Raw genomic sequence first — 21,176 nt, forward strand, 5'->3', positions numbered from 1 at the left:
AAGAAAGAAAGAAAGAAAGAAAGAAAGAAAGAAAGAAAGAAAGAAAGAAAGAAAGAAAAAAAGAGAAAGGAAAAAAAAGTATGATAAATTCTGCCAGACCACAGGATGTAATATCAACATATACATAACATTTGTGTTTCTCATATTCAACATATTCATCTTTCAACTGGAAGATGAAATGAATGAAAACTAATTTCATTTATAATAGTTTCCAAAATATCAGATGCCTCTAAAAATAATGGGCAATCCCTCTACTCTGAAAGTAGTAGATAAACTAGAGAGGACCAACATAAATGGAAGGATAGGTCTCGTTCATGAACTGAGAGACTAAATATTATTAAAATGTCAATTCTCCCCTAACTGACCTATAAAGCCAACTATATCCCAACAAAACCAAATTGACAACTGGAATCTAAAATTTATAAAGAAATGCAAAGAAAAAAGGAGCCCGAAAAACCTCTTAAAGAAGAAGTTAGAGGACCTACCCTACCTGATGTTAAGATTTGTTATAAGGTGGTAATAACAAAGATAGCAGTGTGGTACTGACTTAAAGATAGACATATGGATGAATAGAACACAATGGTCAATAGAGATTTGACCAAGGTGGCAAGGTGACTTAATGGGAAAGGATAATTTGTTGTAACCAATGGTGCTGAGACAGCTGAAGATCCATCTGGACAAAAATGAACCCCGACCTTAGTCTCCCATCACAAATAACAATCAATCAATTCAGATTATAGACCTAAATGAAAACGTTACAATCATAAAACTTCCGGAAGAAAGCACCCGAGAAAATCTTTGTTTTTGCACAGGCCAAGATTTCAACCTATTCAAGATTTCAACATATAACCATGAAGGGAAAATCATAAATGGACCTCATCAAAATTAAGAATGTTCTGCTCTTTGAAAGATTTCACTGAGAAAATGGAAGCACAACTCAGGTCCTGGGAGGAGTTATTTCCAATATCTGACACAGTCTCCATATCCAGAAAATCTACATATATGTACAAATATTTACAATGACATATAGTTACAATTCAATAAAAAGACAAAACAACCCAATTTTTGAAAATGGATATAGATTTGAAAAAACACTTATCCCAATGGCCCATAAGTGCAAGAAAAAATTTCAACACTATTACTCTGAGGAAAATGAGAATTAAAACTATTAAGAAGATCCTATTTTGTACCTATCAGAATGGTTAAAATCAGAAAGATTCACTACCAATTCTTGGCCAGGATGTGGGAGAAACCATCCACACAGGATTACTACTGTGAGGAGTAAGTAATTGCCTAAGGTCTTAGAAACATTTGCTGTACCTGATAAGCACTGTAAAATCATTAGCTATTATTACTATTTATGGTCTGGACATCTTTGCACAGCTATTACACTGAAAATAGTAGTCATCAGAGCATATTTAGGATGCATTTTTAAAAACTTTCTACCAAAAAATATAGCCACTATAAGGAAACGCACAGTTTATTTCATTTCTGCCAATTTTAAAATATGGATATTCACACCAACTCAGACTTCAGGCAAAGCTTTAAGGAACTAATCATTTTAAACCATATTCTGAAAAGGTATTATTTAAGGGGAATGTGTTCTTTATAAAACCTCTGAAAATCTATTTCTTCAACACATATTTCTTGAGTGCTTACTCTAATGTGCTCACCTTAAAGCAAAATGTTGCACTAATTAATGAATAGTGTCTATAGGTATGAGTAAAAATAATGAACGTTCCGAAGACAGTAGCTATGGGTTTACTCCCACAAACTAAACAAGGAGAGCTGAAGGAAAGCCTGTGGGATGGAAACAGGGGCAATCTCAGGGTTAATTAACCTCAGACTCTCTGGGAAGGTAAACCCATTTCTTCCCCTTGCAGAATCACTGTGGTCCTAAGACATTCTACTGAGAGATGAGCCTAATCCTTCGTGTCCTCAGGAAAAAAAAATGCTCCAACTACTGGCCTAAATTACAAACTAAATTACATCCTGAAGGACTCCATCTCGTACGTTCCCCCCCTTTCAGTCAATTATTTGGCTTTAAAGAACTACTACACAATTTTGCAACCCAAGAGGAAGAAAGGAAAACCCAAATACCATGATCTTGATCTGGCGCCTCCAGATGGTAGCCATATCCCAGCAGCGTGCGCACGGCCTCACGGAGGCTGTCCTTGTTGGACTTCTTGGTGCGGTCATCTAGAAGGGTGTAGGGAACTAGGCGAGGGTTTCTTCTGTTCTTTACATCCTACGGGAAGAGAAAAGGTGTTGGTCATCGAAGCAGTGCTGAAGCAATCATTTTGGAAATGAGACAGCCACCAGATACAACAGAAAAGTAAAGTCCCTGAGTTAAAAGCTGCCTCTCCCCCACCTTCTTTGTCTTCTCAGGTAAGTTACTGAACCACTATCAATACAAAAGATTCAATCCAATGAATAACTGCATCCATTCAAAGCAGTAACAGAAAGTAAAAACAGCAGTAACAAAAGCCAACTGGAAGGATCTCTGTAACCATCTTTCATCTGCTGGGGTCACAGGGCAATGGGCTAATTTGGAGCACACAGCATTTCCTTGCACAGTTGACTGATAAGTCTTTGTTCCCAGAAGAGTCAAATGATCACTGGTCACCTGTCAGTGACATCGGTCTACAAACAACATAAGGCTGTGGTCCCTTTCTCAGAAAAATTCAGTGTGATATAGGCAGCCATTCTATGAACTCAACTAGCTTGAAAAATATGCACTCAAGTGACTCCATTAACCTGTGAGACCAGTTAGTAACAGAAATACTGAAAGAACTACAAAACCCACAATTTGGGCTGTTACAAAAGAGGCTCCAAGTTGAAAAATGTGATGAAACCAGTATCAGCAAAGCCAGAAAGTGGGCTATCCTACCATCCTGGCAAAGAAATTACTCCCTTCCATCCACTCACTGAGATTCCGCTGCAGTTTTTGTCAGACTCTCCATATTTCGGGCAGCATACTCAACTCTCACTATAACCCCAGCACGATGAAGAATTAGGAGGCTGTGGTTCCTCCCAAACCTTCTCGAGAAAAATGAGTTCTGTGGTGGGTCTGTTCTGGGTGGGTAGGAGCAAGGAAAGCCTTTCCTACTTTCTTCTCCCCTCGCTCTAGCAAATTCGTACCAATACCTGCTCCATTAGGGTCAAGAGCACCTAGGTTGCTTGGTGGGGGGCACCACTCCAAAGCCACCCCCAAATAAACCAGCAGTGTAAACAGAGCGCCTACACTGCCAGCCCAGCTGTGAGATGAACCACCCAGCACCCCTGTTTTTCAACATGGTTTTTGTCCCCAAACTTTCTACAGAAATTCTGAAGCCTTCAATGAATCATCCTCTCTAGAGATGTCCTGTGATTCTGAGTGTTCACAGGACCTCCCCAGGGGATTCCACACACACTCAGGTTTGAGACCAGCTGTGCTAGAGTCAGACAGAGAAGAGGTAATTCAATGAAGCTGTTTTCAAGGACTTTCAGTATAGGTCTGAACTAGATTACGCTAACAAGAAGGTGATGGAAAATTCAAGACAATGCTTGTTCAAATAATCCAGCAAACATGAGTTATGTCAGTGGGGAATTCGGTGGAGGGAAGGGGTGGGAGCTGGGAGAGGGAATGGGGAAAGGATTTCAATGAGAGCTCTGGCCAGCTCAAACAGAGCCTTAGGCTTGTAGGAGGAAATGCATGAACAGGAAAGAACATCCCTCGAGGAAGAGACGGACATCAGGGAAATCCTGGTTTGTCTGACACCGCCATGTGGCCTTCAAGGCAAGGAAGCCCTCCTTTTGCAGAGAGCCAGTGTGGACCCCTTAGCCCTCTGGGGTGTAAGAATCAGGTTCTCTCTGTCTCTCTGTCTCTCTGTCTCTCTCTCACACACACACACAATGCTTAAGCAGATTTAGTGCCGACATTCTCCTCTGTTATAGCCGGCTTAATTCAATATAAACATATATTTTATGAGGCCACTCAAGGCTATTCAAGTTTTCTTTAGCCTTCCCAATGGCAAAAAGTCACCAGCTTAGAAGGATTTGGGAAATTCATTTTTTCAAGTCAACACTGAGGCTGTATATCAAACCACAGTCTAAGCCTATAAGTAAGAATCCATTTTATTCCCGAAAAATTTTTAAGTCACGGCAGCCCCAAAACGAGCTGGCTGGAGGCAACAAGGAACAAGGAAGTGAAGAATTTTTGGCTCTGGAGTCAGAAGCCTTGATCCCAACCTGTGTCTGCCACCTGCTAGCTGTGCAGCACTGAGCGCAGTGCTCTCAATAAGGCCCCCTGTACACACATGAACCGGGAATAAAAACCATTCTCCCTGACGTAACTGTTGTTGCGAGTTAAAAAGAATACATGTAAACGTCTGGGTGTGGTAACTGGCACCTAATATAATAGCAAACTGCTCTCTGTGTGCGTTAGAAGGCAGGCACTGTTATCAGCCTTTCTCAGACAGAAGTTATATAATGAAGTTAAATCACTTCCTGATGAGGAAAACAGTGGCGCGGAGAATTTAAGGATTTAAGTAGCCTTAAATTCTCAGTGGCACAGAGAATTTAAGTAGCCTTCCCAAGGTCACATGGTGACAAGGAGGTAAAGCTAAAATTTGCTCTTCGCCCCTCTGCCATGTTTATTCCAATATGTACTCAATGACAGTCACTCCCACGGGGGCCACCCATTAATGGAGATCCATGGCTCTGAAATCCATAAAGCGCTGAAAACTCAGTTTTTACCAAAGTTTAACAAAAACTCGGTCGGTGGTAAAACATGATCTGAATTGATGCGAGCCTGTTTATAGTCTTTATTTATCCCTCCTGGTATTATCATGCCTACGCTGTGCTGAACAATTAGTAGCAGCATTTTGCTGCCCTGCTGGGAGTGCTAAGTAACACGTAATATGTCACCACATCAACGTCCCAGAAACCCAAAAAAATATCTCGATTCTGGAATTCATCTGGCCCCAGGGGATTCGAATAAGGAATTGTGGACCTCTTTTATTATTATCTTATCCCCATCTTCTCATTATTTCAAAGGTTTCTCCTTAAACACAACCTCAGAGAGACAAATGCCACAAAACTGCCTTATAAATCTCTGTTCTAGTTAACATTCACTGAGTGCCTCACGGCAACACTCAGAGCTATGGTCATCTGATTTCTTGAGTCGAGCATTGAAGAGGGGCCTTAGTGCAAAGTCACATTAAGAAATGCATATGAGTTTCAAAATGGTCATTATTTAATCCCTCCTGTTGGGAATCATGCTGATGACCACTTAGGTAAATCTCAGCCCCCACGCCATGAAGCTAAATTCCCACGTACCTGTTGCATGCCGTAAATCGCAGCCCACGTGCCGTAAAGCTCAACGCCCACGTACCTGCTGGATGCCGTAAGTCCAGCCCTGCCGGATTCGATCCCGGGCCCACACGTTGTGAGCGTTCTCCGCCAACTTGTCCACCATCGCTTCCTGAGACGGCGTGAGTTTAATGAAGCTCAGGTCCATCGGGGCAGGCTTATACCCACTTGTCAGCTGGTAACTACAAAGCAAAACAAAAGAGATATGTAATTGGCCTTTCAAAAACAAGTCCAGGCTTAGAAATCCCTCTAAGGGTCTTTTTATGGCCCCACCCACTTCTAATGATTCCAGACACCACACTGGGGACCGCCGGCCGGTCGGTCAGCAAGCCTGGAGCCCTTCATGCACGCTAATAACTCATTAGGCACAAAGGCCACGCGATCTTTGTTTTCATTTTTATGTCAATAAAACTAAAATAAGACACCTTACCTATCTCAAAGTTGAGAAGGACTTAGTGTTTCTGAGTTCCTAATATTTGAGGCTTTTTTATAGTATTAACGAAAATACTGGTTACCAATGAAAACATGTGATAGATTTCTCTTCCCATTTATATTTTCTTCAATTTTCAAATGTTATATTAAATTCATATATTTATTTAATAAACCTGTGGGTCCTTTCAGATACTAGCTGTTCATTACTGCATAGGGAGATTTTAATGCATTTATGAATTCATTCCCCCTTTTTGACTTCCCTGGTTATATAATTTAGGAAACCTCTGGATAAGACAGAGTAGGAAATCCCAGGTGCATAATCATCTAAAATATTAGGAAGGCCTGGATTTCAGAGACTACTTCCATACTCTGAAATGGAAAGAAAGTACTAAAACGAGCATAAGTTTTCATGTTTCAGAAGAAATACAAAATTGAAAATATAAAAATTTAAACATGCACGTATTAGGGCAATAATACTGTCCTACTTCTCTGCACAGACACACACACAGCTGCCTCGTTCTCTTTTTTAACTACTGAGATTTGAACAAAGCCTATTTTATAGCTGCCTCCCTGCCATTCTTCTGTCATTGTTCTATTCCCTATAATCAACTATGCCTTGAGGTCAGGATCTGTTTCTAATCCATTTTTCTAAGTGTCTTTATACTTGAAACAGGGCATGGCAGATAAGCAGCCTTTTGATGATCTGTAGTGTTTGCAAGAATTAACTTTATATACTGAATATAAAGGTACATGCATCATTTTTATTTAATGTTTGTGTATCTTTGAGAGGGAGACACAGAGCATGAGTGGGGAGGGGCAGAGACAGAGGAGACACAGAATCCGAAGCAGGCTCCAGGATCTGAGCTGCCAGCACAGAGCCCCATGCGGGGCTCAAACCCATGAACTGCAAGATCATGACCTGAGCCAAAGTTGGATGCTTAACAGACCGAGGCACCCAGGCACCCCAGTACATGCGGCTCCATCTCAAAGATTCTCCTTTGTACAAAGAAAACCAGCTAACTATACCAAGTTAAAAAAAAAAAATTATTAGAACATGAGAAATGCTCTTTGAGATAAAACTATGTCATCGTTTTTCTTTTAAGTATCCTGGGCTGTGGCTCTCAGAGTTAGCAGGCAACCTTCTTTGGAGCAGAGACTTTGACTGCCGTATTCCTCACAATCTGTCAAACGGAGAATAGTACCAGATACATGGTAAGCATTCAATAAAAATATGTTGAATGAATTGATGTGTTACAGCAATAAATAATTTTAAGGTTGAATACAGTTGACTTTGCCTTAGTTACTTCTATTTCCTTAGGAGACCTCTAGTATTTTATAAGTCATTTACCTGTAGACAAAAGTATGAGAAATATTTTGTTTTGTTTTGTTTAAGTGGATTAGATTGGTCTGGCAATTGTTACAGTTAAGGTTAATTCCTGCCTTATGTCATTCAATTTATAGTCACAAGCTATAATTATAGACAAGAAATTTCATTCTGTTTTAAATCAGCACTCTGCAGGTTTAGGTAAATTAACAATATTTTTTTTTCCTGTCTTTTTTTTATATAAAGAAATCACATGGGATTTTTTAACCACTCATACAAATCATTGTATGTTATAGAATTCTGGTTATAAATAGATAAATCTGCAAACTAGAAGCACAGTCTACATACAAGTTCTTTTTTCAGAAAATATGTACATTTAAAGATTTTCTCTACGCTCAACGAGGGGCTTGCGCTCACAACCCTCAGATCCACATTCACATGCTCGTCTGGCTGAGCCAGCCAGGTGCCACTCATTCAAAAAATATTTTCTTCAAGAAAGAGCTCCTAATTTCCAACGTACCAACAGATGATCAAGCTAACAGAGTTTATTTTCCAAGTACCAACATATGATCAAGCTAGCACAGTTTAATTTCCAAGTTTAACATGACTAGCTGGAGGCAGTGTTAGAATCAGTGATCAAGAACTCAGTCTTCTCTATCGCCCCATCTTCCCACCTCTGCTTGACACCCTCCTCCTGGCTTCCCCACCATCGCCCAGCAGGAGGTAGCATAACAGCACACAAGTCTTTCTCCTCCCATTTTCTAATGGCCCTGAGACCTCCTAACTGTCAGACAGGAGACCTACCGGATACAGTTTGGAAACTAATCTGTGAAAAATCGATTAGAGCCTAAGCCATCTTAATGAGGGGTATGTGCATGTGAAGTGAAAAAATCCTTCCCCTGACAACCAATAATAATGGTAGGCTTTCCAGCAATATCTCATACGGAATGGGGAGGGATGTTTGAAGGGTGGAAGATGGGAAGGAGGTCCTTCCATGTCAAAAATTAGAGATAAATTCTACTAATGTATAAAGCTGGATAATATGTGACATAAGTGTTTCTCTTTATCTTGTAAAATTTCCTCTTCCTACATGGAATATCTACTAGACTGGCTTCAATCTGTGATCATAATGAAAACCCTTGGAGATGCATTTGCATCCGTTGATTTAACATGGCACAATAATTGGTTTATGCTCATTTTCATATGTAGACTATAATTTATTTTACTTTTCTTCATAACCCTGTGCAAGAAAGGATTTGAAGCTTCAAGAGATTCTTTTAGAGGCACCTGGATGGCTCAGTCGGTTAAGCATCCGACTTTGGCTCAGGTCATGATCTCGCGATACCTGACTCTCTATGTGGAGCCTGCTTCAGATTCTGTCTCTCTCTCCCTCTGCCCTTCCTGTGCATGCTTTCTCTCTTAAAAATAAATAAACATTAAAATAATAAAGTGATTCTTTTAAATGGCTAATAATCCCATCCAACTTAAATTACTGACTCCCATTCCCCCTGACCCTTATTTCCATACTGTTGTATTCAAATCACCTATAGTAAAAATACAGATATCTTTGAAATTCACAGACTTAACAAAAATGGTGACATCATGAATGCTTAACCAATATGAATTAGTAGTATCACAATGATTTTTAAAACAATTTTCGTTTGGAGTACATGTTGAGAAAGTAAGAATCGAATCATTATATAAAAATAGGGTTTTTTTAAAAGGAGCATAAATGAACTTTGGTAAATACTGTCCATTTCACCTTATTAATTTTAATATTTAATTTTATTTTATTAAATTAAATTATTATTAAATTTATAATTTAATTTAATATTAAATTTTAAAATTAACCTGTAATTTTAGTAGGTACATAAAGATCAACCAACTGCTTATATGAAATATTCTCTTCTCGTGGTTGAAAAAGAACAAAAAGCAAAGCTTTTCCTGTACTGCATGTAAACTGGAAACTAAGTGGTTTCAAGTAAAGTTCCAGATTAATTTCCAGAAATTTAAAAGAAATAAAGGAAAGAAAGATTCCCATTATAATTCTTGGGAAGTAGAATTTCGTAGCTCAAATAATAGGGAAAAGTTGTATCAATAGTAATTCTATTAATTCAAAATACATCATCATATGCATCAAATACAAAATATCTCATGTTAAAGATGTTGATGTGTTACATTCTCCCTTTTTGACCTTCCTGGGAAAATTCTGCCAGAATCAGTCAATAGATCTCTTTCTCCTGCAGTCTGGTTAGTAGGTATCGTTTTACTTCCTTTACTTTTATATGCAAAGTCCCTGTTCCATCAATCATCCTGAAATGCAGCCCATGAGGAATATATATGGAATTAAATAAATACATTCAATATACTGACCTTCCAAGGTATCAAAATTCTTTTGTAGTTATTATCTCAGTTAATTTATTTTGACGTGGCATAAAATCCAGTAATTAAAAAAAAAAAAAACAGATTAATAAACTACGTGTATAGGGCTTCAGTTTCTTTTCTAAAACACCTTTGCGCCTGGAGAAATAAAACAAAATGAAACAAAACTTGGCAAACTGCCAGTGTCATCTGCACCAAATTATCGAAGATGTAAACAAAAAATGACAGCACTTGACCCGCCGATGAGTTGTCACGTGAAGTAGCAATTTCACTTTGGGCTTCATTCCCACCTGACCCGCATTTTTCTGAATGAAGCAGGTATTCTAAATGAGCCTCTGAATAAAGTGCTCAGTATAATGTCACTAAAGGGGCAATTAAAGTGGTGGCATCAAAAACATGGCAGAATTCCAAAAACACTAAAGAGAAAAACCTTTTTTTTTTTTTTTTTTTTTTCTAGCCTCTCCCACCTCTCAAGCTTCCTTGTTTAGGATGAATCAGGTTAAATGAAGCTTGGAAGTCATTATGCTGTGAAAGATGCGCAGTCAACATGAAAAGATTATGTCCAAGTTCAGTGGATGTGAGGTGTAAATTTCAAAACCAAATCCGCCCTTCAAGTACCTTGGAACAAATGGGAAAATCTCAGATGACTGCACATCAGAGATATTCAGGACGAGTTTTTGCTGGAAGCACATCTACTAAAAATGCATACTGGGCTGACATTTTCACAGGAAGAACAGAAAGAGAATTCAAAACTCCTCCAGAGCACAAATACAGGAGAATTAATTTCAATGTACAAATTAGGAGGGAAATGGACAAGGGATATGTTTCTTCTATTACTTTACTTCTTTGTTTTTAAGTAAAGGTAATATCATGAAGTGCCCTGGAGAGCTGCTCCCACCACCCAACTCCCTTTTATCAATTTCTTTTTACTCCAAGGCCTTCCCCTATCCCAAAGCCCCTTTGAAACAAAACCACAAGGTATCCAGTGCCCCAAGAAGGGGTCATCTCAAGAGAGAGACCAAAGAAAGCCATTCTTGGTTTGGATTTTTAAAATAGACTTTGAAAATTCACTGCAGAGACCATAGTCTTGTAGATAAAGGCCTTCTGACAGTAAAAGTTAGGTTTTTGAGTATCAAAAGAGCAAGGCCCAGATGCCTTGGGACAGAAGGAAGACCCGATAAAGACTTCTTATGCCCTGCCCACATAGGTTCCACAGAGCCTAGAAGAATAGGAGGATTTAGAGGGAAGCCAGAGTTCTCCAACCCCCACCCAGGAAGAGACCAGGTAGATCCCGCGGCCAAAGTGAACTTCTGTCTTGTTCCCAGAGTGTACCAAGGATAATGGCCAGGTCCTAGAATCTCCCACACCCAAGCCCTTCATCATGCAGCACGACTACAGAAAAACAGATATGGCAGCCAGCCAAGTCTCCCACCTCCCTCCACCAACTGACTGCAATCCCCAAGTTGCCAGAGAGAATATTCTCAGGTTTCTAGCAATGAAGAGGCAAAAAGAAGAGCAGTGACCTGGAGGACTCACAGAAATGAGAAGGAGAAACCCACTGTGTGGACTCATTACCAAGACCAGTGCGGAAAACAGGCACCCCATAAGATGCCAGCAGAGGTGAATGAAGACAAAAGACAAAGACACTCAGACCAAACTCGAGTCAGGCTCCTCTGAATCCTCTTTCTTTCTAGGACTCTGACCTTGGGCTCTGTCATGTTCCAATTAGTTCCATTGTAGCAAGAATCCTACTCATCAATCAGTTTAAGGAAAATCCTCCAACCTTCCTATCGGATGGCATCCCTCATCCCCTACCTTGTTATCCCATCACCTGGTCTGCCTTCAGCAAGAATCCCATCAAGTTCATCTTGCAGAATCCCCCTTCTTGATGTGTCTTCCTAAGTAATTTTCTATCTACTGACCTGCAGCCCTGCTGCTCCTTGGTTATAAATCCCCACTTATCACTGTTGTATTCAGAATGGAGTCCAGTTCCATACATAGGTCTCTCTTCCCTATTTGCAAAAGTTCCTGAATACAATTTGCCTTTATGGCTTTAACTCCTTTCCAGCTCTGGTTTTCTTTGACATAAATCAGTCCTGGCAGCACAGTCAAATGAGGTGGACGATGGATCCAGTGTTTGCTCCCCATTGGGTGAGTGTCCTAAACACAGGTGGTCCTGGGAGTAAGAGGAGGGTAGACCTTCAATTCAAATTCAACAACGAATATTCATTTGGCGGTAGAATGTTTTAGGCCCTATTCCAGGAACTAATGATATATCACTGAACAATATGGACAAAAAAGTCTATGGGAATTAAATTCGGATGGAGGTAGGCAGTAAACAAAGTGTAAAACAATAGTATGTTAGAAGATGTAAGTGCTACGGGGAAAAATAAAGTAGAAGAGGGGACATGGGGAAAAAGTACAATTTTACATAGGGAACTATTTTTTTTTTTTTAAGATGTCAAGAAAAACCGCTTTGAGAATATGCCATTTCAATCAAAAATTTAAAGGTGAGAATAAACACATAAAACAATGATTTTAACAGAGTTTTCCCTGAAAAGACTAGGATTAGGTTTCTAATACTAAGCTTCATTCTGGTGTAAGGCCCATTGGGCTTGAATGCAAGATTAAACCTGATCAGAGAAAATAAAGAACATTGCACGCTAGCGCATTTTTTAATTTGTGGTTTGTGAAATTTACTCCTTACACAGAAAAGAAGTCTATAAACCGGTTTTGTTTTTTCGTGATCACAGTGCCTCACCATGACAGAAAAAATCCAATGGTATTTGTAACACTGCCTTTCACTTAGGTAAATATTTACACCAACTGAATTTGGTACATGTACTATATCATGGGTCCACACATTCAGCATCCAAGCCTTCATCTCAAAAAGTCATTTGTATCTATATACATGCATTCTTAGCCTTAGATGATCATTCTTAGCCTTTTATGTGGCTCAATATGCCTGAGACACCACTTACCCCTCCATTTCCCATCACCACCAGGGGCTTCATTAGCATTAGTGGTAAGAAGGTAGTGGGGTATGGAGGGGATTTGTCACTGGATTTAAAGACCTCTCAGACAATCTAAACACTACCAGTTCATAATTCAACATTACCTATTATTCCCAGTGATACAGTCAGACAACAAGTTCCTGGTCCTATGTTCTGTGCTGATTTATTAATACACATGAGTACTGAAGAAAAGTTTTAATAAATGGCGTTGGTATTTAGACAAGGATTTTCTTTTCACTTAAACCTATAGTTTTGGGGGCACCTGGGTAGCTCAGTCAGTTAAGCATCCGACTTCGGCTCAGGTCATGATCTTATGGTTCATGAGTTTGAGCCCCACATCGGGCTCTGTGCTGACAGCTCAGAGCCTGCAGCCTGCTTCAGATTCTGTCTCCCTCTCTCTGTGTCCCTCTCCCACTCCCACTCTGTCACTCTCTCTCTTTCTATAAAAAAAATTTTTTTTTAATAAATATAAAGTAAACCTATAGTTTTGCTTCTAAATCTCAATTACTTGGGCATATTAGAAATCGGCAATCATAAACTCTCTCAGTGGATTATTTCTACTGCATTTTTTTCTTTATTCCTACAGTAAATGGACTCTATGTTCATCAAACTATGCAGTGGGTCCAGAGCTTCACTTTACAATAAATGTACAAAGATTTGTGAATTTAAGAATTGACGATAATATAATGTGTTACACTCTTCAGCTGTCTGCCTGTTTGTTCTGCGGAGGAATAAGGAGAAAGGGAGAAAAGAACTACCATGAATCACACATTCTACAAAAGTCCTTAAGGATTTTTAGTGAAATGGTGTGTATTATGTATCAGAAAACACTCACACTCAAATGGCCTATTTTCGAAGAGGAAATGTAGCATGTAATGCAAATGACACTGGAGTCTGTGTGCATCCTTAAATCTGAAATGGGTCTCTTGTAGGCAGTCTGTAGGAGTTACGGTTTTCCCCATTCAGCCACTCTGTGCCTTTTGATGGGTAAATTCAATCAATGTACATTTAGAGTAATTATTGATATGTAAGGACTTAGTAATGCCATCTTATTCATTGCCTTCTGGTCCTTTTGTTTTTTTTTTTTTCCCCCCCCCCCCCCCCCCGCTCTGTTTATGCCTACTTCTGTAATTGGTTCTACTCCATGGAGGTATGTTCTGTTTCCCTTTGTCCTTTGAGGATCCACTCAAGGTCTCTGCTTGGTGGTTACCTTGTGAATTACAATAAAACATCTTACAGATAAAACAGTCCATTTTAGGCTGACAGCAACTTATCTTTGAACACCTAAAAAGGCTCCACCTTTACTCTCCGTTACATATTACTGATGTTATAATTTATCTCCTTTTGTGTCGTGCATTTGTTAACAATTTATAGCAGCTATAGTTCTTATTACTCGTCTCCTTTGACTTTCATACTATGGTTGCATGGTTAACACACCATCCGAATGTAGAGTTACAGTTCTCTAAGTGTGACTGTTCTTTCCCATGACCAGCGTGCTGTGAGCTTTCACACCCTATGTTTCTGGGATAGCGTCTTCCCATTTCGGCACAAAGAATTCCTTGCAGCATCTCTTGTAACACCAGTCTAGAGACAGTAAACTCCCTCAGCTTTTGTCTGGGAAAGCCTTTATTTCTCTTTCGTATCTGAAGGATACCTTTGCCATACAGCATATTCCTGGCTGGCAATTTTTATCTTTCAATGCTTTGAATACATCATTCCACGCTCTCCTGGCCTGTCAGAGTTTCTGTTGAGAAATCAGCAGGTAGCCTAATGGGGCTTCCTTTGTCAGTTACTTTCTTTTTTCCTTGGCTTCAAGATTCCTTCTTTATGGTTGATTTTTGACAGTTTCATTAAGATGTGTCTTGGAGGGGCACCTGAGTGGCTCAGTCGGTTGAGCATCTGACTCCGGCTCAGGTCATGATCTCGTGGTTCATGGGTTCGAGCCCCATATCGGGCTCTGTGCTGACAGCTCACAGCCTGGAGCCTGCTTCGGATTCTGTGTCTCCCTCTCTCTGCCCCTCCCCCACTGGTGCTCTGTCTCTCAAAAATGAATAAACGTTAAAAAAAATTTTTTTTAATGTGTCTTGGAGAAGGTCTTTTTACACCCAGATAATAGCATGTGCTATTGGTTTCATGGACTTGTACATCCAAGTCATTCTCCAGGTTTGGGAAGTTCTTGGCTATTATTTCTTTAAATAAACTCTGTCCCCTTCACATTCCCTTCTCCTTCTGGAGCCTGATCATTCAGATATTTGCTTTTCTGATACAATCTGAGAGGTCTTTTAGGCTTTCTTCACTCTTCTTAAACTCAGGTCCTGCTCTTCTTCTAACTATATTAATTCTATGTTCATGTCCTCCAAGCCACGTGTCCTTCTTACCCCTGGTCTGCCTTGTGACAGATTTTCTCCTCTGCATTCTTCATCTCGTTCCCTGACTTATTCAGGTCTAGTATTTACCTTTAGTTCTTTTTTAGAATCTCAATTGTCTTGGTAAAGATCTCCTTTTGTTTATTAACATTACTCCTGACTCCTGATTTCACCGGATTGTCTTTCTGAGTTTCCTCTTAACGTGCTGAATTTCTTCAGAGCGGTTACTTTAAATTCTTTATCAGCTCCTAATACTCTATGTCTTTGAGCTTAGTTGCTGGAGAATTATTTTCCTTTTGTGACTCTACACTTCTTGATTTTTCACGTTGCTTATAGGTATGCATTTTTGCTTTTGCATTTGAAATTGCCAAGACCCTCTTAACCAGCTCTTGTGTCTTCTCTGGTTCTTAGAGTTGGCCAGGCAGGTAATTAGAAACCTCTTTTTTTGATTTGCAGAGGGGAGTGTTATATTTCAAGTTTATGGTTACTTCCCTGCCCACCATGTGTGGCCTGTTCTCTGAGCATACTCCCTGTCTCCTGGAGTTACCTGGGAACACACACACAAAGCCGGCAGTGGAGTGGGGGAGAAGTATGGGTTTAGCACTTAGTGAGCTGGGGAGGCCCATGGACTGGGTAGGGAGATGGGGTAGGGCATGTCATTCCCAAAGGCTTCTAGATGGACTTTCTGCTGACCAGATTCAATGTCTGCAAATATTATCTTCCTCTTTCCCCAAATCCTCCCTAAGCTTCTACCCACTAAGCTCCCACATTAGTACACTGGGTGCTGATGGACAGAAATGGGTATCTCAAGCTGCATCTTGCCAGCTGGGGAAGCTGGGTCCTCTCTCACCATCTTCCTCTTTTCCTGTGGGACAGGTCACCTTCACTAGATAAATCAGCCCCAAAAGGCACCTTCTTGGAGGTAGGGCAGTGTCCAGAAAATTTCTCCTACCACTTCACCATGACTAAACTCATTTTTTCCTTTTTCCTTTCTTTTTATTTTAATATTTATTTATTTTTGAGATAAAGAGAGAGAGAGAGAGAGAGAGAGAGAGAAAGAGAGAGGCAGAGAGACAGAGACAGAGCATGAGTAGAGGAGAGGCAGAGAGAGAGGGAGACATAGACTCTGAAGCAGGCTCCAGGGTCTGAGCTGTCAGCACAGAGCCTGACATGGGGCTCGAACTCATGAACTATGAGATCATGACCTGAGCCACAGTCGGACACTTAACCGCTTAACCAACTGAGCCACCCAGGCACCCCTCCTTTTCCTTTCTTCTTCAATGGTGTATTGGAATCTCCCTTTTGAAGGGCTAGATTTCTGCAAGCTCTCTGTAGTGGATGAGAGTCTGCTCAGTTCAGCACTCACCCAATTCTTGCCCAAACAGCCACAAGAGGGATTTGGGCAGTTGCACCTGTTAATCAGGTTCTAAGGTTTCTTTGGGGTCTGTCTGTCTCCTACCATCTGAACTGGTGAGTGAGATTCCTGCTGGGTCTCTTGGAGTAAGGTGCAAAATCCAGAAACCTCCACAAAGATGCTCTCGTTTCTGTATGAACGTCTAATTTGTTGATTAAAAGGAGGGATAAGGGGTGCCTGAGTGGCTCAGTCAATTGAGCATCCAACTCTTGATTTTGGCTCAGGTCATGGTATCATGGTTCCCAGAATTCACCCCTGCATCGGGCTCTGCACTGACAGTGCTGAGCCTGCTTAGGCTTCTCTCTCTCCCTCTCTCTCTGCTCCTTCCCCACTAGCACTCTCTCTCTTTCTCTCAAATAAACAATAATAATAATAATGGGATCCATTAATAATCTACAAGGTACTTAAACCCCAAAGTTTTTGTTTTTTTTTTTAAGATTCAGGAATGAGACACTATAAGCTACTATTACCTGAGATATTCAACATAGCCAATGCAATGACACAAGAAAAACAGTAGGCATATTGGAAAGGAAGAAAACAAACTGCCATCAATATCAGGTAATATTATTATTACATGGAAAACTCCAAGAATCTGCAGAGTTAATTGTTAACAATAAATTTAGTAATATTGCTAGATTGATATCTTTTAAAATATCATTTAGAGATCATGTGCAACAACAAAAAGAAAGAAATCCTTAATATCTAAAATAGATGAGACGCATAGGAATAAATCTAACAGAAGAGGAACAGACTTCTGTAGATGTACACTCAATAAGGGCTGGGGCTTTGTTTATTACAATGCTCCTAGTTTCTAAAATGCCGGGTACAAGCGTGACATCAGCAACATGACTTGCCTGATGTTCCTTCTTTTTATCCCCCGTTTAAAAAAATTATTTATTTATTTGTTTGCTTGTTTGTTTGTTTCTTTAAGGAAGAGAGCGTGCAAGCAGGGGAAAGGGGCAAAAGCAGAGAGACAGCACCTTAAGCAGGCTCCAAGCTCAGAGTGGAGCACAACATGGGCTCCATCCCACCACCCTGGGATCACGACCTGAGCAGAAATCAAGAGTCAGATGCTTAACCCACTGAATCACTCAGGCTTCCCACACTATTTCTATTTAGGTTTTGTCTTTATCTGGGGTAACACAAAGCCAAGGTGACTGATGGAGATTACGGGGTGGCTGCTTTGCTTTAATCTTCATGATATTACTGAACACATTTCCAGACCTCCTATCTACAATGTGTGTACCTCCTGGAAACTGAAATAAAGCAAAAACAATAACAGGATATAGCAATCATTTCTTTAACACTTCTCACTTAATACCCAAATATCCTTATGAAGAAGTTATCATCTGTTAGCAGCTGAGAAAGGTGAGGTTTTGAGAAGTTAAACAGGATCACGGAATAGAGGCTGTAGCCCAGCAGGTAAAATCACCCCTATAGCATTCAGTCTCAGATTCTGATCGTAAAATGTTGATAATAATGCCAACTTTATAACTATTCCTAAAATGTATTCTTTTAGTGGGGCACCTGGGTGTTACAGTCAGTTAAGGGTCCAACTTCGGCTCAGGTCATGATCTCACCGGTCCATGAGTTCGAGCACCGTATCGGGCTCTGTGCGGACAGCTCAGAGCCTGGAGCCTGTTTCAGATTCCGTGTCTCCCTCTCTTTCTGCCCCACCTCCACTCCCACTCTTTCTCTCTGTCTCTTAAAAATGAATAAACCTTAAAAAACATTTTAAAAAATATATATTCTTTTAGTAAAAACCAAGTTAAATTATACGAAAATTTTTTGTAGAAAGTAGAAAACCACAGATAAGCAGTTAGGAATATAGGCACAGGTGAATACACGCACACCTACACACAGAGAAAATAACATACTTTTTATAACATACTCCCAAATATTTCCTGAGCTTTGTTTCCTTACTGAGGAAGTCACCCAGGTATCCATCAGGAGTTATCTGGATGCTGTCAGAACAGCTAAACTTAACAACTCAGGAAACAAGAGATGTGGGTGAGGCTGAGTTGAAAGGGGAACACTTTTGCACTGCTGGTGGGAATATAAACTGGTGCAGCCACTCTGGAAAACAGCATGGAGGTTCCTCAAAAAATTAAAAATAGAGCTACCCTACTACCCAGAAATTGCACTGCTCGGTATTTATCCAGAGGATACAAAAATGCTGATTCAAGGGGCGCCTGGGTGGCTCAGTCGATTAGGCATCTGACTTCAGCTCAGGTCATGATCTCACAGTTCATGGGCTCGAGCCTCGTGTTGGGCTCTGTGCTGACAGCTCAGGGCCTGGAACCTGCTTCGGATTCTGTGTCTCTCTCTCTGCCCCTCCCTCCCCCGCTTGCTCTCTCTCTCTCTCTCTCTCTCTCTCTCTCTCTCTCTCTCTCTCAAAAGCAAATAAACATTAAAGAAAAAATTTTTTAAATGCTAAATCAAAGGGGCACATCACCCCAATGTTTACAGCTATCAACCATAGCTAAATTATGGAAAGAGCTCATATGTCCATCATCTGGTGAATGGTTAAAAACAATGTGTATAGGGGCGCCTGGGTGGCGCAGTCGGTTAAGCGTCCGACTTCAGCCAGGTCACGATCTCGCGGTCCGTGAGTTCGAGCCCCGCGTTGGGCTCTGGGCTGATGGCTCGGAGCCTGGAGCCTGTTTCGGATCCTGTGTCTCCCTCTCTCTCTGCCCCTCCCCCGTTCATGCTCTGTCTCTCTCTGTCCCAAAAATAAATAAAAAAACGTTGAAAAAAAATTTATAAAAAAAAACAAAACAATGTGTATATATGGTATGTATACAATGGAATATTACTCAGTGATTTAAAAAAATGAAATCTTGCTATTTGCAATAACATGAAAGGAACTAGAGGCTATTATGCTAAGCGAAGTAAGTCAGAGAAAGACAGATACATGATTTTACTCATGTGGAATTTAAGAAGTCAAACAGATGAACATAGGGGAAGGGAAGCAAAAATAATATAAAAACAGGAAGGGGGATAAAACATAAGAGATTCTTAAATACAGAGAATAAACTGAGGGCTGCTGGGTAGGGGGATGGGCTAAATGGGGGATGGGCATTAGGCAGGCACTTGTTGAGATGAGCACTGGGTGTTATATGTAAGTGATGAATCACTAAATTCTACTCCTGAAACTGTTACTACACTATTTGATAACTAACTTGGATTTAAATACAATTAAAAAAAGAGTTATTTGGGTGCACTAAATTGATGCATAGACTAATATTGTTTAGACGTTCAACTTACTTCTTGGGCAGCTTCATTTTTTTCACCTTTTCTTCAGCATGTTCATCTGCTATTCCCACATGACATCCTAATGCCAACAAAGTCCTGGAAAACAAAACCAGAGATGAGCTGTAAGAACTCCCTTTCTATGTCTGGAATAACCCAACACAATAGCGGATGGGAATAAGGTAGGACAGTCAACCTTGAAAGCAGAGAAGAAATTGTTGATGCAAAGGAAAAACGCTTATAAAGTATTTAGTTTTGAGTAATGAGTAAGACACTGAAAATTGAAACATCACAAAAAAACAAGCGAATAGTATGTCTTTCTCCAAACCCCTCCCTGTGGTCCTGTTTCTTTCCCTAAAGGCACTGATTGCTTCCAATTCTTGAATATCCTGCTCTAGTCTGTGCAGTCTCTAACACACATGTATGGGTGGGTGGGTGTGTGTGTGTGTGTGTGTGTGTGTGTGTGTGTGTGTGTATGTGTATTGTTTCTTTGTTCCCTTTTACACAATGAGTATAGTTCTCTGCAATTTTCTATCTTGACTTTGCACCACAACTTTGATATATGGTTCTTTCATATAAAGCTGGCTTATTTTTCAACAACTTTGAAGTTCTCCATTAGTTGGACGTATCAGAATGTTTTTACCCAGTTCTCTGTTCATACCTAGTCTTTTGTTATTACAAACAATGCCACAATGAACAACCTCATACATTTAGTACATGTACTGTATCCTTCATCTGTAGGTTAAAAATTCCTAGACATGGGATTACTGAGTCACAGGGTATATACATTTTAAAGATTTATAGGACTCCTGGGTGGCTCAGTCAGTTGAGCATCCAACTGCGGCTCAGGTCATGATCTCACAGCTCGTGGGTTTGAGCCCCACATAAGGCTCTCTACTGTCAGTGCAGAGCCTGCTTTAGATCCTCTGTCCCCCTCTCTCTCTCCCCCTCCTCCACTGGTTCTCTCTCTAGCTCTCAAAATAAATCAGATAAAATAAGGATTCATAAATATTATCAAATGTCTATAGAGTTGCTAATAACTTACATTCCCACCAGCAGTCTACAACATCGCCTGTTTCCCATACACAGTTACCAAACTGCTTACGCTTTGCCAATTAGTCGGTTAAAAGGGTATCTCATTATCATTTTGATTTGCTTTTTTAAGATTATACTTTTAAGTAACCTCTACACCCAACATGGTGCTCAAACTTCCAACCCCAAGACCAACAGTCATATGCTCTACCAGCAGAGCCAGCCAGGCGCTCCTGTATTTTTCATATTCTAAGTGTATCTGAGTGCTTTTTTCATATTCTTAAGAGTACCTGTACTTTTTTTCTTTGAAAATATTATTTGTTCACTTTTCCATTAGATTTGGGTTTTTTATTGCATTTTAGAAGCTCTTCCTATGTCTGAGATAGGAGCTGCAAATGTTTTTCTCTAGTCTGTCCTTTTCCTTTATTTAGTGCTATTTATATGCAGAATCTCAAATATGTTTTTATATAACTGAAACTTACCATCTTTTCTTATAGCTTCTGAATTTTATGTGGCACTTAGAGATACCCCATTTGTAAAGTCATTTGAAGAAAAATGTCCATGCTTTCCTGTGTGGGGGTGATGGTCAGGGGGGTCTATTAGCTTCA

The 21,176-nt window shown here is 40.1% G+C and overlaps 1 protein-coding gene across 13 annotated transcripts in view; it reads right to left on the reverse strand.

Annotated features, from left to right (window-relative positions):
* RYR2 (ryanodine receptor 2) overlaps positions 1-21,176 on the reverse strand; it is a 768,472-nt gene that overhangs the window by 291,501 nt on the left and 455,795 nt on the right. For all 13 annotated transcript variants that reach the window (XM_040464903.1, XM_040464902.1, XM_040464892.1 and 10 more), the window contains 3 exons: positions 19,552-19,635; positions 5,375-5,534; positions 2,101-2,248 (listed from right to left, as the gene is read on the reverse strand). In XM_040464903.1, the coding sequence (XP_040320837.1) occupies positions 2,101-2,248; positions 5,375-5,534; positions 19,552-19,635 (392 nt within the window). The remainder of the gene's footprint in view (positions 1-2,100; positions 2,249-5,374; positions 5,535-19,551; positions 19,636-21,176) is intronic.

The sequence above is a fragment of the Herpailurus yagouaroundi genome, unplaced genomic scaffold (assembly GCF_014898765.1).
Source record: "Herpailurus yagouaroundi ecotype Mexico unplaced genomic scaffold, PumYag 530, whole genome shotgun sequence".
Lineage (NCBI taxonomy): Eukaryota > Metazoa > Chordata > Mammalia > Carnivora > Felidae > Herpailurus > Herpailurus yagouaroundi.